The following is a 20119-nucleotide window of genomic DNA, read 5'->3' on the forward strand; positions in this document are numbered from 1 at the left end:
AGATTGAAAAGACAGTTCTAGAAATTGAAATTCTCAAACAAAAGCTGGAGGTGAGTGTATAGTTAAAGGTGAATTGTTAAAGCGCTGCTGGGGGCCTGCTTCAGGTTCTGGGTCAGGGGTCAGTAGTGTGGGCTGGCATTAACCCATATCTCCAGCAGAAAGCCGTCAATCTCTCCTAGAAGAAAGTTAACATTACTTTAGTGCAGCATAGAAGTGTTCCTGTGAGTGTGAGTGCATGCATTGAAATACGTGTATAGGACATACATGTACTTACCACTGCCTGTTACTTAGGGTTGACTCACGATATATTCATGAATATATGAACAGAGCCACGTTTGTGATATGTGCAGCATCACATATGATCTTGGTGGTGTAAACAATGATACGTTAGTTACAGTATGGTGATGTAGTTATTGACCATTACAAAGAGTGGTCAGTGTACCTGGACATTTATAAGTTTATTTCCAGGGGTCACAGCAAGATATTATTAACTGATCATCATTTTTCAGATTAGCCCCAATGAAACAAATTAAATACCACATACCTGCAATCCTGTGAAACTCCTACTTAATGGCTTTAAGGAGTTTGTTTTAAGGAAAGGTCGAACTATTCTACAAACAGTGGCTTCACTAATGTGCTCAGCATCTCCAATGTTATAAAGAAAACTACGGTTTGCAAAAAAACGTAACGCAACACAAAGAATCTGCTCGGATGTAAAAGCACGGGCACGATGGGTGATGTGTTTGACGTATGGGTGGATAAGATTATTAATGTATGTATGGAGTCTCGAGAAAAACGGTACCACTCAAATAAATATGCACGGCGATATGACAGAAAATTAACTCGTGGCGTTAAAATCCTCTCGCAGCGTAAATTCAATGACGTGTGAATTAATACATCGTCCTCATTTACAGGATCCTCTAGAAACGAACGTGCCATTTTGGTCTCTGCGAGAATGAAACAGGTGAAATCTATGAATGAACTGAAAGATTAAACAAGTTATTTAAACACTGTTCACTTTAAAAAGGGGCGGGGGCCCCTTGTCTTCTAAGCTTGGTGTTTCTTCCTTTTGGATAACAAGACACGATGAGATAAGGTGGCACAAACAATTCTATTGGTGCAGAGAGACATTCCACCAGAGCCAGAGAGAGGGGTTAAAAGGAAGAAGCACCTTGAGGATCGTGGGCTCTTTGCATCACACCTTCGTGGTGTGTGCACTGATCTCCCCAGCTGGTTTTTGATGTTTTTGATTTGCTTTCCCCATTATTTTTATTTTCCTTTATTTTTATAATAAATCACGCAGAAAAGACAACTCTCTCATCTGCCTCTTTATGGGAAATTTCCACAACACATATGTAGACAATGTACATTTTGTTATTGTGTCAAAAAACATTGCATATCACAAAAAAAATCAAAATAATCTCATACAGGTACAAAATTACAAGTGTCAAGGAGTCACGCAGGTTTGTGAGAGTTCATCCTCACAATAACCTTCTCTTCCTCCCAGTTCAGATGTTGAGTTTAGAGCAGCTTTCATTGCTCTCTGCAGTGGCTCCTTCTTCTTTGAGGTCCATCTGAAATCCTGACGTCTCTGAGATCTTGTTGTTCTGCTGTTTGTTCCAGGGTCTCGCTCTGATCAGCACCACACACTGTGGGACAGAGACAAGTTCAGCATCGAGTCAAAATCTTTTCATTCACACGGAAAAGGAGACGTATGGTCTTAACTTTCATAATGTACAGAAATGTGATTGTTCAGTGAACGCACCAGCTCTATCAGCGTAAACAGGCCTGACAGACACGTCACAGTGAACATGATGACTATGAACCACGACTTCTCTGTTGTCTGGGACATGTAACAATCGAATTGACCCGGACACGGATTCATGCCACATTTATAGGTGTTGGACAGGTAGAAGCCGAAGGTTACAGCCTGAAACAGAGCAAATCCCACCTGAGGACAGAGAAAAGCAGCAGGTGAACAGCACATCTGTCATGACCACAGACACACAAAGTTTACAAAACTCTCCTAAAACTGTTGATAATGTCCAAATCAGCCCTAGATGTGTCACAGTAATGTTTAGTATTGGACTTTTGAACATCTTGCTGAGTCCAGACTCTCCTCCAGCAGAACACCTGCTGACAGGAGACCCAGATAAGCCCTGAGGACGTGACCTTTAACCTGAGCTCCTTGGTCGCACTGAAAAACAAACAATGACAAGTTCAGCCACACAAAATCTTTTGTCACTGCTGCTTTCATTGAAGTCAAATCTTTTTTGTTTCTTACATTAACATTGTGGTGGAAATTTCCCTTTAACTTTTTAAAATCTTAATGGCTTTTTCTCTGCACCTTTTTATTCTGCATGATGACATGAACCAAGTAGCAAAGGAAAATCAGACCAGGAGCCACAACCAGAACCACCTGAAGACAGAGGAGAGTTTGTCACCTACTATTTATATTTAGCTGTGAAACTATGAGTTAGATATTTGCCCAGTTGGCTTCTATAGTGTTATAACAGTTTATGTACCTGCAGAGTCCAGTACTGATGCAAAGACAAAGAGAAGATGTGACTGAATGCAGCGTGAGTGCAGCCTGGTTGTTGAGTGTCACAAACAAATCCTGTGAACTCTTTGTCCCAGACCGGCTGCACCGCTGCTCCCACCATAACCACACGGATCAGCTGCAACACTGGGAGGCTTGTTTTACCTGGGAAAGAGAAACACAATCATCCACCTTCACTCACACAACAATTTTGTAACTGATTGAATGGCTTTGTTTCGATTGTACCTAAGAGGCTGGAGTGACAGTGCCACAGGCTCAGCAGATGCTCCAGGAAGCTTGGATCCTCTGTGACCTCTGACCCCGACTGAACGACGTCTGCTCCGTGCTGCTGCCTGTTCCTCACCATCACACATATCAGCTCCACGGCGCTCAGCAGCAGAGAAACACAGGATGTGATGAACATGATGAAGAGGAAACTGGTCTTTTGTCCCGCACGAGGAACGAAACAGTCGACGTGGTGGGAACATGGAAACCTTGAACAGCTGTAGTTCACACGCACCCAGAAGCCAGTGTCGTCTGACCTGATTCTTCTGGTTGAGCAAGTGGAGCAAGTAGCAGAGGAACACTAGACCCAGAGACAAAACTAGAAGCAGCTAAAAGAACCAATGATATTATTGTTAGAATTGTTAAATAATATAATAGTTAGTCATTTTTTATAAGAAAATGTTACATTTAAATCAAATTTTCAGAACAACTAAAAAAGTAAGTGTTTTTCACCTGTAGTGTCCACAAACGTGTAGCAGCCAAAGGTGTGAGCTGATCGTAACAGATCTCTTTACAGCCTGGCATTCTAGAATTACACTCAAACTTGTCATCATCCCCCCAGGCCATGTGTGCTGCAGCTCCCAGTATCACCAGTCTGACCAGCAGGAGCACAGGAAGCACTGATTTACCTGTGAAAAGGAGCCAGGCGTCCATAATTCACCACTTACTCTCCCACGAATAAAAGTCAGTTTAATGCAGTGAACGCACCGATGAGAGTCGACTGTCGCTAGTAAAACACTGAGGCCATTTGCAGAGCAGCCTGGACAGGAAACCCAGCTTCTGGCTCCTCATTGTTCCTGTTGTAGTGGAAAATAGAAAACCAGCTTGTTTAAAATCTGTTGGCCTCAGTCCAGTCTTTTGTAAATTCCTGGAAACACATCCAGCTGTTTCTTGTAAACTGTTCTGCAGATGTTTACAATCTGTCTCTAAACATGCAGATTCCAGAAGCAGCATCATTTATAAAGTTAGCATACTAAATCTAAACTAAAACTGTAATACTAAAAATATATTACTACATACTATAATATAGCTATTTGAAATGTATTAGAAAATTGTCAATACTAATATATGAACGATGATTGAATGCTGTATTGAACTACATATTGTAATCCTGAACCTCTAAAACTAAATAAATGTAGTTTTTTATATTTCACTATTGAAACACATTAAAGGAAAATCAAATGATTCTCCAATCTTATCAATAAATCCACAAACTAAAGTTTGTTTATAAACATAGTTACACTTTTAATACTTTATAACTCACTTTCTGTCTTGATTCACCAAAATAAAACAGCTAATCCAGGAGGAGAGTTCAGGTCTGCATGTGAGACACAGCGCACTGGATAAACTGTTCTGATGAAGCCCCTCCTCTTTTCCTAAAAAACTAAACTATCGAGGGAAAGGAGTCAGCGACAGGAATTCACACAGAGACACGAGAATGTGCAATAATGGAACCTTTCTACTGGAGATCATGAACTTGACCAGTGCGTGACCTGAATGTTGCATATACTCTTTTCCACAGTTGTGTGGAGACTGACCCTGAAACTGCTAACAAGAAGACAAAATAACTAAGTTTTAAGTTGTCTATGTCTTATAATATGTTATTAAACTGTTGCTGTTTAATGACACACTAACAAATTACTCAAAAAGAAGACCAACTAATTGACCAAATGCAAGAATACATTAAGCAAGTAGAGTGGCATTGGGTCCCATTCTAATGTGGCTTCATAAGACCAGTTCCTAAAGAAAGTGCCTTAGATGAAAGAAGAGTTCCAGAGCTCTGGCGGTTACGTCCATGTGAAAGTTGTCTAAATGAGCAGCAGCCCCCTCTGCTGGTAAACCTTTTTTTCCCATCCCTGCTTGCAGCTTGCACAGTCAGGAAATCTAAACCCCAAGAAAAGTTTAGTGAGTCTTTAAGACAACAGACTAATACGGTAGTTCATGTATGTGGTTCTTTAATGCATTTTGTCACACCTGGAGAATTTCACCCTTAACAATAAATAATAAATAAACATGTCTAATCTATTACAACACTCCTCCACTGCAGCCAGACTTATTCATGTCTTCAGTCTCATCTGTTCAGTTCTTCTTCAAATGATTTATAACTTTGTCAAGTATCTGCATCTACATGACAACAGGATAATCAACTCCATTATAATTTTATAATATGAGCTTCTAGACAATGTACCAACAGTATGTTGTTTCCTCCTACATATTTATTTGGTTGTGTTGTCACATGGGTGGCAATGGCTCAAAAGGCCATTCATTGCAGTTTGCTGTGTTTACTGTGATTGTGTTCACATATGCTCATTAATTGCCATCATATCTGCCACTTTTTTTTTTTTTTTTTCTCCGGCGCCGGTCGAGCTGGCTGCTGGTCACAACAGCTCCTGTCCTCTTACTTCTATTTACTACTTTCTTCACTTATTTAAATTTACCTTTCTAGTGTGTTGTTAGTAACATTAGTGTACACAACCTGTACACAGCTTTTATATAGTTCTTCTAAGTTTGGCGCAGTACAACAGCTGTTTTTTAAAGCTACGATGTGCGTCGGGGTCAGAGCGCGCATTGTTTACACTGCGGAGCAGCTGATCGCGCTGCGCAGCGCCGTAGTTCTGCCCAGAGACAGACACGAGATCACCGCTGAGGTGCTGGTGAAGTCCCGACGTGGGCGCCGCGCCGGAAAACTACGACGGGAGAAAACGAGACGCTTCAGGCCCGCTGTCCCCTCCGTCATCATGGGGAACGTGAGATCTCTCCCCAACAAGATGGACGAGCTCGCGGCGCTCACACGGTACCAGCCGGAGTACAGAACGAGCAGCGTCCTGCTCTTCACGGAGACCTGGCTGACGTCACTCATCCCGGACTCGACTGTCGCACTGGACAATTTTCATCTGCTACGTGCGGACAGAACGGAGAACAGCGGTAAGAGGAAGGGAGGGAGTCTGGCTGTGTTTGTGAACATCAGGTGGTGTATGCCACGACATTGCACTGTCAAAATGAAGCTGTGTAACAGAGACATTGAGCTGTTGGCGGTGGGCATGAGGCCATTCTACCTGCCACGGGAGTTCACACACGTTATAATAATTGCTGTGTACGTCCCACCCTCCGCTAACGCTGACACAGCTTCTGAGACCCTGCTCTCAGTCACCAGCAGACTGCAAACACAGCACCCACAGGCCCTCTTCCTGATCTCTGGGGACTTTAACCATGCACCTCCTTCAGCTGCTCTGCCTACATACACCCAGTATGTGACCTGCCCCACCAGAGACAATAGAACCCTGGACTTACTCTATGCCAACACCAAAGAGGCCTACACTGCATCCTCCCTCCCACCACTGGGCAGAGCTGACCACAACATCCTGCATCTCCTGCCTGTGTATAAACCTGTTGTACACAGGCAGCCGGTGGTGCCCCGCACAGTGAAGAGGTGGACAGCTGAGAGCGAGGAGGCTCTCAGGGACTGTTTTAACACCACTGTGTGGACGGAGCTCTGCGACCCACATGGGGAGGACATTAACGCAATAACAGACTGTGTAACGGACTACATAAACTTCTGCTGTGAAAACACTGTTCCCACCAGGCGGGTTCGGTGTTTCACCAACAGCAAGCCATGGGTCACCCCTGATATTAAAGCTCTGCTAAAGGAGAAGAAGAGAGCATTTAAATCAGGGGACAGGGAGGAGCTGAGGAGGGTGCAGAAGGAGCTGAGGAGGAAAATCCGTGAGGGGAAGTCCAGCTACAGGAGGAAGATGGAGGAGCAGCTGCAGCAGAACAATGTCAGTGAGGTGTGGAGGAGCCTGAAAACCATCTCAGGCTTCAAAGCTCCACACCCACAGGCTGAGGGGGACCTGAGCTGGGTCAACGAGCTGAACTCACACTTTAATCGGTTTGACCAAGCACCCACTCACACCTCCCAGCAGCTGCCTCCGAACCTCTTGTCACCTCATACCACTGGATTACCAGCCCCCACAGCCCTTCACACCTTTACACAAAGCCCTCTACCCTCAGCCCTGACGACTGGCGACTCATCCCAACCACACCCCCTCACTTCACACCACACTGAGACACTCCCTCAACCCCTATCCTTCTCCAGCACCCAGGTGAGAAGTGAGCTCAGGCAGATCAAGGCCAGGAAAGCAGCTGGACCAGACGGAATCAGCTCCAGACTCCTTAAGTCCTGTGCAGGCGAACTGTGTGGAGTTATGGAGCATGTCTTCAACCTGAGCCTCAAACTGAGGGTGGTACCACAGCTCTGGAAGACCTCCTGCGTGGTACCAGTGCCCAAGACACCGCACGCCAAAGACCCCAGCAGCTTCAGACCAGTGGCTCTGACATCACACCTGATGAAGACACTGGAGAGACTGGTCCTGGGTCACCTCCGCTCTGCGGTGGGAACCTACCTGGACCCGCTGCAGTTCGCCTACCGACACGGCATAGGAGTAGACGACGCTGTCATCTTCCTCCTACATCGAGCCCTTTCCCACCTAGAGAAGCCCGGCAGCAATGTGAGGATCATGTTCTTTGACTTCTCCAGTGCCTTCAACACCATCCAGCAGATGCTTCTGAAACACAAACTGGAGGAGGCTGGTGTGGACCTTCATCTGACGGAGTGGATTATGGACTATCTCACAAACAGGCCTCAGTTTGTGAGAGCCAGGGACTGTGTGTCTGACACTCTGACCTGCAGTGTGGGGGCCCCACAGGGGACTGTACTGGCCCCCTTCCTTTTCACCCTCTACACGTCAGACTTCAGACACAACACGGACAGCTGTGTTCTGCAGAAGTTCTCTGATGACTCTGCGATCGTCGGACTGATCACCGATGATGACGATGCAGAGTACAGAGGACTCACTCAGAACTTTGTGGACTGGTGCCAGCGGAACCACCTCCTGATCAATGCAGGGAAAACGAAGGAGATGGTGGTGGATTTCCGCAGACAGCAGCCTGCTGTCATCCCACCGATGCACATCCAGGGAAGGGACATTGAGAGAGTGGACTCTTACAAGTACCTGGGTGTGCATCTGAACAATAAACTGGACTGGACTCATAACACGGATGCACTGTACAGGAAGGGTCAGAGCAGACTCTACCTGCTGAGGAGACTGCGGTCTTTTGGAGTGAGGGGGCCACTCCTGAAGACCTTCTATGACTCTGTGGTGGCATCAGCCATCCTGTACGGTGTGGTCTGCTGGGGCAGCAGCATCACAGCGAGGGACAGGAAGAGACTGGACAGGATCATCAGAAAGTCCAGCTCTGTCCTGGGCTGCACTCTGGACACGGTGCAGGAGGTGGGTGAGAGAAGGGTCCTGGCTAAACTGACATCCATCATGGACCAGGTCTCTCACCCACTGGAGGACTCACTGTCTGCTCTGGAGAGCAGCTTCAGTAGCAGACTGATCCACCCTCGCTGTGTGAAGGAGAGATATCGTAGATCCTTCCTACCTGCTGCTGTCAGACTGTACAATCAGAACTGTTGACCACATCCCACCACAGTCACTCACCCACTGCATCAGTGGTTTATATAGCAACCTGCTCTGCACAATATTTGTGTAAATCTGTGAACAATCATGTATATTGTTACCAGTACAAATCTTATACCCATTACTGTGCAATAACCCTGCAATGACCTCATGCTCACTCGAACTGTACTGTACTGCTTTGTACTGTGCCAACACAAACACACAAACACAAACTGTTCTGTTCCTGTATTCTTGCTCATCTGTACTGCTGTTGTGAGAGGTAATTTCCCCACTGCGGGACTATTAAAGGTTTTCTTATTCTTATTCTTATTCTTATTCTAAACCTTGCATCACACACACCCTCATGGTCCCTCATTCACCATCATTCTGAAACAGAAAGAAAATGAAACAGTCACTGTTGTTAACTGTGAACTAAAAAATGAGCCAGGAAGCCAACGTGTCAGTATAAAGGTAAAAGAACTGACTAACACAGGTATTGTTGTCGTATGTGAAAAGGATTTACCTGTGCATTATACGCATTGCATACCGGTATGAGCTTTGGTCAGACATCTGTGTGTTGTACATCAGTTACCTATTTGTTTAACATATATTTTCTCTGAATGTTTAACATCAGGCTAACTGTTACAAATTCTGCTATAATGAAAAATGAGAGTTGCACATGCTGAAAAGAATTAAAGAATTAAATCTGCAGTGCGATGACTCAATTAACTTACTGTTTTACATAATTTGCTTTGATTCTAATGTCTTCAAAGCAACCGATCTGTAAAAACATTGTTCAGTAAAAGTTGTAACAGATAACATTTTAGTGTTAATGCTACAACAATAGAACTGTAGACAATCAGCTCAGTTTTAACCCCGTATATTTTTGTTGAGACATGTAAAGCTATACATTTAATGTTTCTGCAATTATACAGGAATATATTCAGCATTAGAGCTTTTACAGTGCATTTTCTTCAGGAACTGTTGTTATTATAGTTCTTCCACGTATTTCTTGGCATTTTCAATACCAAACAGTTGGACAGTGTCGTTGGCCTTTAGAAAAAAAACTATTAACAGAGACACTGTGATGAAAATGTTTTTTGAACTGAATCCACCAGGAGCTCTGTCTCATTCTCGTCATTCCTGACAAACTCTATTTGCTGTATCTGGGTTTGAGACTGGCACACAACTCTTTCAGCTAGATTTAAAACCACGACCTTGGAACGTAGGACATAGAAGGATATGATAAACTGAAACTTGCTTAAGCGCAAACCACATTATTTGGTAACCAAACGCTATTTCAATACAGCACTGATGCTGCTGCTAGTTGTGTAACATTACACTGTGTTAGTTGGATCTCTCCTTGATTACATCCAAGATGTAATCAAGGCCGCAGATGGCAGCCTCAGCTCTCCGCTCTTCAGGACCCTCTACTTTTTTTTGGTGTTTTTAGTGTTTTTAGTTTATTTTATGCAGCCACTCACAGCTTCACTCATTTTCTACTCCAGAGAAGCACTCCTAAACCCAGAACATTCATCTCCTGGAACCTTTCCTACAGTTTTTACAGACTCGGAATGTTACGACTCGCCCCGTCGGTTCCGACCGAAACCGTTTGACTGAGGACATAGAGGAGATGCGGTGGAGATGGAGGAAAGACAGCACATGTTTCGAGCGGGGAAACTACAGCTCTCACTGAGCGGGAGGATTTTGGCACCGAGGCCAACGTGCATCCAGCACCACACGGACACGTCGCGCTAGTAAAACACTCAGTCTCTGTTAGGGAAATTGTTAGTTCCCTTTGTAAATCTTAAATAAAGCAGACACAATCAGTTGAGACCTTCTTCAGGATTTTACTTGCAAGGAGTGAGCAGTTTACAGCAAAGGCAACTTCCTCTCACTGAAGAGAAGACAAGGATTCAGCTCATAATATGTATTGCATTCTGGGAGGTGCATCGTCACACAGTACGTAGGAAATATTCTCTGCACAAAGCAAGCATTGGGCTCATCAGATAAGGATGCTACACACTGGTACTCCCTATTTCTTGCAGAGCAGAAGGGAGAAAACTTCAAGGCTATAGCACAGCTAACGAGGCTTCAGCAAAATATGTTTCAATGATTAAATGCAGTATTTTTCCAACATTTCCCTCCTGTTTAACATTGAAACATTCATTAAACAATCATGCATACATCAGAACAGCACAACTTCTTTCGATTTTCAGTGCAGTCATCATAAAACATGAAATAAATGTTGCAACGTCATAGGCAGGGTCAAAAGCACAGAAGCACAATATGTACAGCTTAGCGTCCATTTCCATCGACATCGTGGAGATCCTCTTCACAGTTATCGAGCTTCAAAGGTGTATAGAGTATTTGCCGAGAGTGCATGACTGCGCACACCCTGAGAAGGCCTTGATTCACCATCCTGATGATCATGGCCCTCAAACAGGGAATTACGCACAACACAATCAGCATCAGAACCAAAAGAATCAGTAGAATCGGTCCAAAAATCTTCATCAGAATGTCAGTCCATGTGCCAGACCTAAACCAATCAAACCAGGATTTGTCTTTCACTACATCAGCCGCCTGCACATTGGATATGTGCTGTAGGTCACGGAGTGCCTGTTGGGTGACCTTTGCGTCTTGGTCGTCTCCTGGAATGTATGTGCAGCACTTGGGGCCCACTATTGCACACACTCCACCTTGGCTTGCAGTGAGCAGATCTAACACCAGGCGGTCCTGTAACTCACGGAGTATTAGGGCGGTGAGACGACGATCTATACTGGCAAGGGCCGTTACCGTGACATTGAAGAACAGGGTCATGCGGTAATTTATGGTTTCAACTCTTAGCATGATTTTTCCTACCCCCACCCATGGAAATAGGGATAGTGCCACTTTCTGGCCTGTAGTCCAAAGTTTCTTGTCCATGGGGACGTCTGATCCCCAGATCCGATCACTTTCCTTCAGATCAATCTCTCGCTTCCGTAGTCGTCCTTTGGAAGTCATCTGCTGTGGTGTTATCACGTAGGAGCCATCTGAAACATAAACAGGGGCACAGCGTCCTACCCAATTGGGTGGAAGATGCACATAGATTGTGTGCCCACAAACATAATTGATATCAGACTGTGGGAGAGTCCCCATGAAATCAGGACCATCATGATAAGTGACACACTGAACCAGTAAAGTTAAGAGTGCTCTGTCTTCATTTAACAATACCACAAATTAGTGTGATACTGGCTAGGAGGTCTCTCCTCATCCTTGATGAGGTCGGGGAGTGGCCTAGCATCAATCAACAGAACAAGGGCAGTTAGTACAACTCCCGTGGCTGGACAGTGTCCCCTCATAGTATCTCCTTATGAGAATGTCCCCCTAAGTGAGAGAAGGTACCGCTGGTTTCTTCACTGCCGTTGAGACGACCAGTGCTCTAAATGCTGCTGACCCCCTTTGTAGGCAGACTTTTCCCCTCCCTCGGTTGGGTTTTTTCTCACGGACAATACTACTCGGTTGCCTGTACCTGTTGTCTTTTGCAGTGTGTGTTGTGTATCCACCGGGAGATGCCTTCGACTTTGCAGGCTGTAGGTGTTGTCAGCGTCACTCTATGTGGGCCTCCCATCGAGGTGAGGTCCAGTTCTTGCGCTTTATGACTCTGGTGAACACCCAGTCACCAACCTGAAGTGGTCCCTCCTGTGGGCAAGGCACATCTTGAAAAGCATTTTCAGAAAAACATTTCTTATGATGTTTTAACACCTTTGACATATGGAAGGAATTGGAAGGGTTGTATAAATTTAAATATTGTACTGATTTGCACAAATGTTGCACAGAGGAGATTATTACATAAATCACTGATGCAGTAGGTGAGTTAATGTAGCAATAGGAAGTAAACAGTTCTGGTTATATAGTCTGATAGCAGCAGGTAGGAAAAATCTGTGTGGTCCGTTTTCACTACAAATTCGATCTAGTATCCCAAATCGTATTATATCATACTAGAGTTTTGCTACAGCTAGTGGATCTATCCATTTGGAAAAAAAGGTTAATAATTGTCAAACACTACTTTTTACATTGACAGCTAGTTAATTCACAAAAATCCAATATGCAAATAATGAAATGGATATTCTGCTATAGGGAATGTTCTTCTTGTTTGTCGAATAATTCCTTGAGGGTTATATGTAGAGCAAGTGATGCATCGGGAACAACATTTTTTAGAATAATTTGTAAATGCATAAGCTGTATAGTAGTTTGTTTTTTATCCATACCATCCCCCCAGTTGAGACATGGCAAGGCCCACGTCTCAATATTGCTGCTCCTTTATAGAGGGATGTTGGTAGGACAGGTTCCCCTTGTCAAACATAGTAATAACTTTTCAGCAGTTTGTCCTTTGAGTCCATTTATTTATTTATTTATTTTCACTTTTGAGAGTGCAGTGTATCAAATGGCTATTTTTGCAGGTAGTTGTACCGCTTTTAACAAATTTTTCATTAAATCACCTTCATTATAGTCTTTCCCGTTGATGTCATCATGCCTCTATTTTGCCACTGGTAAATATATGAATAGTTCATTGTGCGTATCTGCTATCAGTATAGATGGTAACTATCTGACCTAAGTCGGCATGTCTCAGTCAGTGCAATTATTTCTGCTGCTTGTGCTCTGTAGTGTGGGGGTAGCGGTTCTGCTTTCAAGGTCTCACTATCAGTCAGAACCACACAGCCACTCTGCGTTTTTCTAGTTTCAGACTTTTTTTGCTTAATCCATCCACAAAGACAAATACAGAACCAGGTATCGGGTTGTCCTGTAAATCTGGTCTAGGTTCTCTACTTTTAAAAACTCTATTTTGGTCAATTTTTGTCCACTTTGTTCTAAATATTTAAGTTCTTTCTTCAACAGTTGCAGTTTGTTTTTACTGACCTTGTGACTGTTCTCTGGCCGAAATGAAAGAAGTCCTACAGTATCTTTCCTGCATTCTTCTTCAGTCTGTGATGCCACCAGAACATCATCTGCGTACAGTAATATCTGACTACTGTGTGGGGGTGTAAATTTAGCAAGATTTGCTGGCATACACTGAGAACCTAGTCGGGCTTTTACAATAACCTTATTGTAGCCTGGTGTACGTGCATTGCTGACCTTTGTAAGTAAGCGCAAACCAAAATTGTGAACCTGGGTGAAATGGGATGCTACAAAAGGCATTATTAATATCTGTAACTGAGAAGATCTGCTTATCTAGGTGTAAACTATTCAACAGAATGTAGGGATCAGGTACCACAACTGCTCTTCGTTGTACAGCTTTATTTGTAGCTTGAAGGTCTTGTACTATCCTCCAGCCAGTGGAAGTAGGAGCTTTCTTTACTGGGGATATGGGAGTATCGCAAGGAGAGTCATCGCTCTTAGTCATCAATCTTTTGTTCTTAACAGGGAGTCTATGACGAGTGCTATTTCTTGTTCTGCATCAGGTCTGAGTGTATTAGTCTAATATTGTCTATGACATGACTTATAAAGTTTTTTTTTTTCTACATTTGAAAAACATTGTCAAATCATTTCTGAATCTAAGCGTTACAAACGTTCTTCATTGCAGTTAGCTGTGAGCATTTCTGAGTCTAAGCATAGCAAGCATTCTTCATTGCTGTTAGCTGTGACATCATCAGTGAGTGTGTCTGCGTGTGCGTGCGTGTGTGTGTGTCTTCATTGTGGAGTGTGTCAGTGCATTCACCTCCCTCCTCAGTGTTATCTACAATGGTACTGGAACCTCATCGGCCTCTTGCCCATCACTTTGCTCCAGCAGAATGATTCTGTGGACAGTCAGCTGGTCTGTGGCCTCAGCCGTGCAGTATGGGCAGCGTCTCTCTAACAAACCTAAAGCACGCTGTTGTTGATTTTTGATTTCCTCTAAGGTGGGCTGTGGGCACAGTCTGGGTTGTCCAGTTCAGAGCTATTCTCTTTCACACCGTCATTGAGCTGTGAACTTTTGTTTTGGATTCCAATCATACACCCTGTTAACAACCTCATGTGCAGGTTTTCCTTTTTGATAAATATGGTTAGGATAATTTGTGGGTAATCATGCAGTCTTTCACATAAGTACACTTTTACTTGAGGTTCTTCCTCATCAACGTCACTGTCACTTTTCTCACCCTAAATGGTCGTCCACCATGTCCTCTAAACCTTTTTCTGTCACGTCCTCTCTGTCCACTGTTATCTTGCCAATAGCATTCTTCACTGTCTACAACAAACATTGTTGCTTTTGCTTCATTTCATTGATTTGTATTCAATATCTGAACATAGACTGTTAGTTTCATACATCACAAAGTATTTTAACAATAAGGAATTATAACAGAATGTTAATATTCGTGCACCACTTCCACAACGTTCCATCTAATTAATCAATGAGCTTGTTCTTTCCTATGTTTTAATTGACGCATGCCTTTATATTTATATTTAAGCACATCAATTATATTATTATTGTATTATAGGTTATTTTTTTATATTAATATAAAACAATTATTAAATTATATCTTTTATATAGTTTCTATTATATTTCTATCATTTCATTAATATTTTTTATGTCTTCACTTAATTTGTTCCATACTTATACACCCCTTTAGTGTTTATTTTTAATTCAAAATCTTGTTGTGCATATAGCATGAATTTTTAACTGGTCCCTTTATTATATTCCCCATCTTGTTCTTTTAACTGTTTCAGTTATCACAGTTATTTTATCCACTAATTGTTAACATGATTCCACTTTCAATTTGCCATCAAATTCAAATTTCTTTTTCCACTGTGGCAAATATTTGGTTGATTGTGGATGTCTCTTAGACATGTATTTCGAATCACCTTCAAGGTTTTAACCCTTAGTGTTTTTGTTTCCCATTTTTAAGTTGTTTAATTTGCTTCACTACGAGGATTGAGATCAACGATCAGTTACAGTGTTGACAGAGAGCATCGACTGTGCCAAGCTTCTACAGGAACTAGTTTCCTGCGGACACAGCTGTCTCAGTAAACCAACCTCTCAATTTTGATCTCAATCAGACACACAACACAAAAGGTCTCTGAGACTTCCTCTAAGAAGTTAAAATTCACTTAGAGACAGACAAACAATAACACTTATTTATATAGTCTGATTTACTTCAACTGATCACAGAGTTTACGTTAACACCGTCAGGTTTCCACTCTGCCGCTGCTTCAATCAGACAAACTATCATTAATCTATTTTACGAGGACCCCGTCCTCTTTTACCTCGTGACCTTGTCACGGAACTTTTCTGAAGACCCAGTCTTCTTTTACCTCGTGAGCCACTCACGGAATTTAAGATACCTTAGGATTTACTCTTTTCATACTCGCCTGATCTGTGTCCTGGCCCTGGTTCAGGATCCCGTCACCTCGCCTCGTCGGACCACCAGCCGACGTCTGACCTGGGCAGGAATTCACCTCCCAGGATTTTCTGCAGGTTCCAAACCTGGCTGTGCACAGACTTCAGTCGCCGACTCGATGTCCCGGCAAAGAGAGGATCTTGGGATCCCGGACGAGCCCCCAATTATGTTAGGGAAATTGTTAGTTCCCTTTGTAAATCTTAAATAAAGCAGACACAATCAGTTGAGACCTTCTTCAGGATTTTACTTGCAAGGAGTGAGCAGTTTACAGCAAAGGCAACTTCCTCTCACTGAAGAGAAGACAAGGATTCAGCTCATAATATGTATTGCATTCTGGGAGGTGCATCGTCACACAGTACGTAGGAAATATTCTCTGCACAAAGCAAGCATTGGGCTCATCAGATAAGGATGCTACACACTGGTACTCCCTATTTCTTGCAGAGCAGAAGGGAGAAAACTTCAAGGATATAGGACAGCTAACAAGGCTTCAGCAAAATATGTTTCAATGATTAAATGCAGTATTTTTCCAACAGTCTCCCTTCACACTTACCTGACCACAACCGGCTGACCAGGTAGGGAAACAAGAGGGAGACCCCAAGTGCACGATCCAAAAAACGGAATTAATAGTTTACGTAAGTCAGTTTATTAAAAACAAAACCACTGCAAAGCAGGTCTCAGTTCCAACACAAAATGCAAGAACTAAAAATCACCCCAGTGCAGGAAAACACTATCACTTACATAAACCTAAAACACTCCGTAACACTAGAGGCAAAACTAAACATGAACACAAGACAAAACATGTCTACTTATGTGTTGTGGAAATTTCCCATAAAGAGGCACATGATAGAGTTGTCTTTTGTGTGTTTTTTTATAAAAATAAAGGAAAAAAACAATGTGGGGGAAAGCAAATTAAAAGCATGGATGTTGATTGTGCACATCAAAAAAACAAAAAACAGCTGGGAGATCAGTGCACACACCACGAAGGTGTGATGCAAAGAGCCCACGATCCTCAAGTTGTTTCTGCCTTTTAACTCCTTTCTCTGTCCGACTACGGTGGAACCCAATCAGACTGATGCACCATCTCATCCCTGTCACAGTGTGTGTGGAGATGTTTACATTCTCACACCTGCATCACTGTCGTTTTACTATCAGAGGAAGGAGCACTAGGTCTCAACAGACAGAGACACAACTCCCCGGCCTTGGGTTTGGGAGCTAGAGTCCAGAGTCTATCAGGCAGAGACAACCATTGAACAATGTAGGTGAAATGTCAAATACATAAAACAAAGATATTAATTGCAGAACATAAGTCATATTTCATATAATAACTGCATAGAATAAGGAAGAAACAATTTTTCCAATAACAGACTGTGAGTCTGTCACTGTAATAAAAACAATAAACACAAAAAAAATATTCAAAAGCTAAAGTTGTGGTTCTTGCTGGATCCGTATGTAAGAAAGCAGGACAAGCCAACGTGAACTGGTTCCAATCACTGAGGATCCAATCTGCTCAGAACCTGTGAACGAGCCTTTGCTCTGCTGCTCCACCTCCTGGCTCAGTTATCAGGTGATGTCAGTGAGACTTCCTGTCTCAGTCTGTTCATTGTTACTGAGCTGCTCTAACATCAGTCTGTTTCTCACTGATGACGCCCTGATCCAGAGTCCAGTCCTGCCTCACTCGACTCAACCAGCTGCCTTTAAACAACAAACCCAGTTTGAACCCAGTTCAACCTCAGCCGGTCTCTGACTCCACACACATCAATAACACTGATGCAACATTCAGTGTTATTCACACTGTGTCCTGCTTCTTGTTGGTTCCTACAAACAGCGGTTCTGTTTCCTTCATGTTCAGTTCACCATTGACAGTAAAACACTGTTTAAATCATCACTTGATTACTTCAAATCAGACATTTTCTCTCGCTACAATCACTAACATTTATCTCCAGCAACGAAATCCCAGCTTTCAGTCAATCATGGAAGATGATGTCTCTTATTGTGAAAATCTGCCCCTGTTTCCTGCTTCCGGTCCAGGTAACAGTTCACCTGTTTCAGGTGTGAAGAGAGTCGTCGTCTTCTGCTCTGGGAAACAACTGTAAGTTCGCTTTGTTTGATTCTTTCCCTTCGTCTGTAGGATCTTTAGTTTGTGTTTTCTGGTGTAGAAGGTTTGTAGTAATTGTTTGTGTCTTATTGACGTTTAGTTGTTGACATGTACATTATATAGTCATATAGTTTTATGACAAGGTTATGGGGTGCCAAATGTAAAAGGAGCACCTATAACTAGTTTTCTCACATTTAACTAAATGACACAACATGTTTTCTCACATTTAGTTAAATGTGCAAAAGTCTAAATGTAAATGTTAAATGTTAAATGTAAATGTTAAATGTTAAATGTAAATGTTAAATGTAAATGTTAAATGTTAAATGTAAATGTTAAATGTAAATGTTAAATGCTAAATGTTAAATGTAAATGTTAAATGTTAAATGTAAATGTTAAATGCTAAATGTTAAATGTAAATGTTAAATGTAAATGTTAAATGTAAATGTTAAATGTTAAATGTAAATGTTAAATGTTAAATGTAAATGTTAAAGGAGTCATATCATGCTTTTCATTCTAAAAAATATTTGACTTTAATGTCTCAGTAAGGTCTCTGTAAATTTTCATCCCATAAAACCCTTTAGATCGTCCACACTGCCCCTGTCAATATGTGGTTCTCACTCCCCATCAGCAAACGCTGTGTTTTCTGGGCGTGTCGCAAGCGAAGCTGCTCACCACACCTCTGTGCGGAAGCGCATACCTTTTTTGCTGTTGTTTTTTTTTTTTTAAATTGGCTCCATGGATACGAGCCACCGCACGGTTAGGATACAATAGGTGGCAGTAGTGCGACATTGAGAATGCAATCCACCACAGAAGAAGACGACCCACTACAGAACTGCACGACATTAGTCAGCTGGTTCATAGCGTAGTAGAACCATACGTCTACGATCCCGAATCTGACCCTGAAGCTGAAGAGGAGGCTGTTGAAGTCACCACATTTCGGCTGATGCAAGATGTGTCTCATTGGTAATGTCGCATTTACTTCAATTTAATTGATTTATGTAATTTGCAAAGCGACTAGCGGTTGCTAATGCGAATGCTAAATGGCGTGTGCAGCTTCAATATTCACAACACGACTTACCTGGAAAACTCTCACTAATAGAAAACACTACTTTAGCTCACATTATACAAATAAATAAGTTTGAGAGCATAGCTGAAATAATATAAATACATTTTACATTTACACATTTCACTGTTTTTGTCTTACTTGTGCTGCTGCTCTGACAATTTTATTTAAAAAATGTGCATTAATATTTAGAGCAATCACTGCATGACCTACCTGGGAACAAAAAGCATTGGTTCAAATTATATATTGACCTAACGTATTTTTACTGCTTTTAATTATGTTTTTTGTCATTCATGATAAATTTGACAGTAATATGTCTCTGTATCTAAAGTTGTTACAGGTATCTAGTCTACAGAGGCTAGTGAGCTGGTGCTGAGGATTCCTGGGGTGAAGAATCTGAGTTGCCATCTCTTCATGCTTGGGTTGTAGATGAAGGCAGTTTCCTGATGGATAAAACACTAAAACACTCATAGTATGATTGATGTAGACCACCTGTAGAATAACTCCTTTACCGTTTGAGTAAAAATGTGTTTTTTGTGAGTGCAACACTCATTAAGAATTTTTTTAACTTTATTTATATATAATTTATATGCGTTTTATTTATGGCCGCTTCAACTTTATAGCTTACCATATTAGAAAGAGAAAAACATGTAATTTCAATACTATGATTTCCTAAATAAAAGTGTTTTCCCTTCAGAAACAGAGTTCAGTGAAATACATAATAGTTAAAGCCAACTTTATTGTAAACCAAAAAAATACACCACTACGCCAAAGCTAGAACAAACTGTTACCTTCACACTCCAATGTGCAATGTATAGGTTACTGAGTTAATTAAGAAGTCTGGGGGTTTGAGGACGAAGGAGAAGCTTTTGCAGGGCCTTGCAGACGAAATGCATGAAAGTAGGGTAAACAGGGAGATGTGGTGATCCTTGTTCTCATCACTATTTGGAAGACTGAGCGGAAGCAGTCCTCTACCAGATGGAAGCTGTGGCTGTCCTCACCATCACCTCATCAAAACAAAAGGTAGTGCAATCAGAATTGTAGATTAGTGAAATGTTAATTATTATGTAGGTCAAAACCTTCTCTAATGTAAGAACACACAATACCAGACAAAAAATTAAACCAAACAAGAGGACAGGCCTGTCTGTGCTAAAACAACAGATAAACAGTTGTTACAATTCAAATATAAAATCTAAACAGTATATACCAATTAAAATCTTCTATTACCTATCTTACTGTTGGTACATACAAACTTACATACCTTTACTCCTGAGCTGGGCAGCAGATGTCTGTGTACCAACAGTCTGCAGTGATTTCTCT

General features: G+C 42.1%; 2 protein-coding genes and 1 long non-coding RNA gene across 12 annotated transcripts in view; 2 read left to right on the top strand and 1 right to left on the bottom strand.

Moving 5' to 3' along the window:
- LOC114866447 (NACHT, LRR and PYD domains-containing protein 12-like) overlaps positions 1 to 20119 on the top strand; it is a 128763-nt gene that overhangs the window by 21341 nt on the left and 87303 nt on the right. The window contains exon 1 of one of the 6 annotated variants that reach the window (XM_055506781.1): positions 17571 to 17730. The exons of the other annotated variants lie outside the window; for them this stretch is intronic. The gene's annotated coding sequence lies outside the window, so the exon portion shown is untranslated. Of the gene's footprint in view, positions 1 to 17570; positions 17731 to 20119 lie in introns of those variants that run through there. 6 annotated transcript variants of the gene reach the window in all.
- LOC114847412 (gap junction Cx32.2 protein-like) overlaps positions 1316 to 20119 on the bottom strand; it is a 69011-nt gene continuing 50207 nt past the window's right edge. The window contains exons 1-8 of one of the 5 annotated variants that reach the window (XM_055506798.1): positions 4089 to 4176; positions 3533 to 3621; positions 3278 to 3453; positions 2786 to 3153; positions 2526 to 2704; positions 2348 to 2419; positions 1766 to 2197; positions 1316 to 1649 (exon numbers count right to left, since the gene is read on the bottom strand). In XM_055506798.1, the coding sequence (XP_055362773.1) occupies positions 2078 to 2197; positions 2348 to 2419; positions 2526 to 2704; positions 2786 to 2963 (549 nt within the window). In that variant the 5' untranslated portion in view covers positions 2964 to 3153; positions 3278 to 3453; positions 3533 to 3621; positions 4089 to 4176 and the 3' untranslated portion in view covers positions 1316 to 1649; positions 1766 to 2077. Of the gene's footprint in view, positions 1650 to 1765; positions 2198 to 2284; positions 2420 to 2525; positions 2705 to 2785; positions 3454 to 3532; positions 3622 to 4084; positions 4177 to 20119 lie in introns of those variants that run through there. The other 4 variants (XM_055506797.1, XR_008693998.1, XM_055506795.1 and 1 more) reach the window with 4 other exon arrangements.
- Positions 18222 to 19499, top strand: LOC129603783 (uncharacterized). The gene is made up of 2 exons (XR_008693999.1): positions 18222 to 18699; positions 19131 to 19499. It is a non-coding gene; the product is annotated as an uncharacterized LOC129603783 (long non-coding RNA).

Source organism: Betta splendens, chromosome 2 (genome assembly GCF_900634795.4).
Source record: "Betta splendens chromosome 2, fBetSpl5.4, whole genome shotgun sequence".
Taxonomy (NCBI): Eukaryota; Metazoa; Chordata; class Actinopteri; order Anabantiformes; family Osphronemidae; genus Betta; species Betta splendens.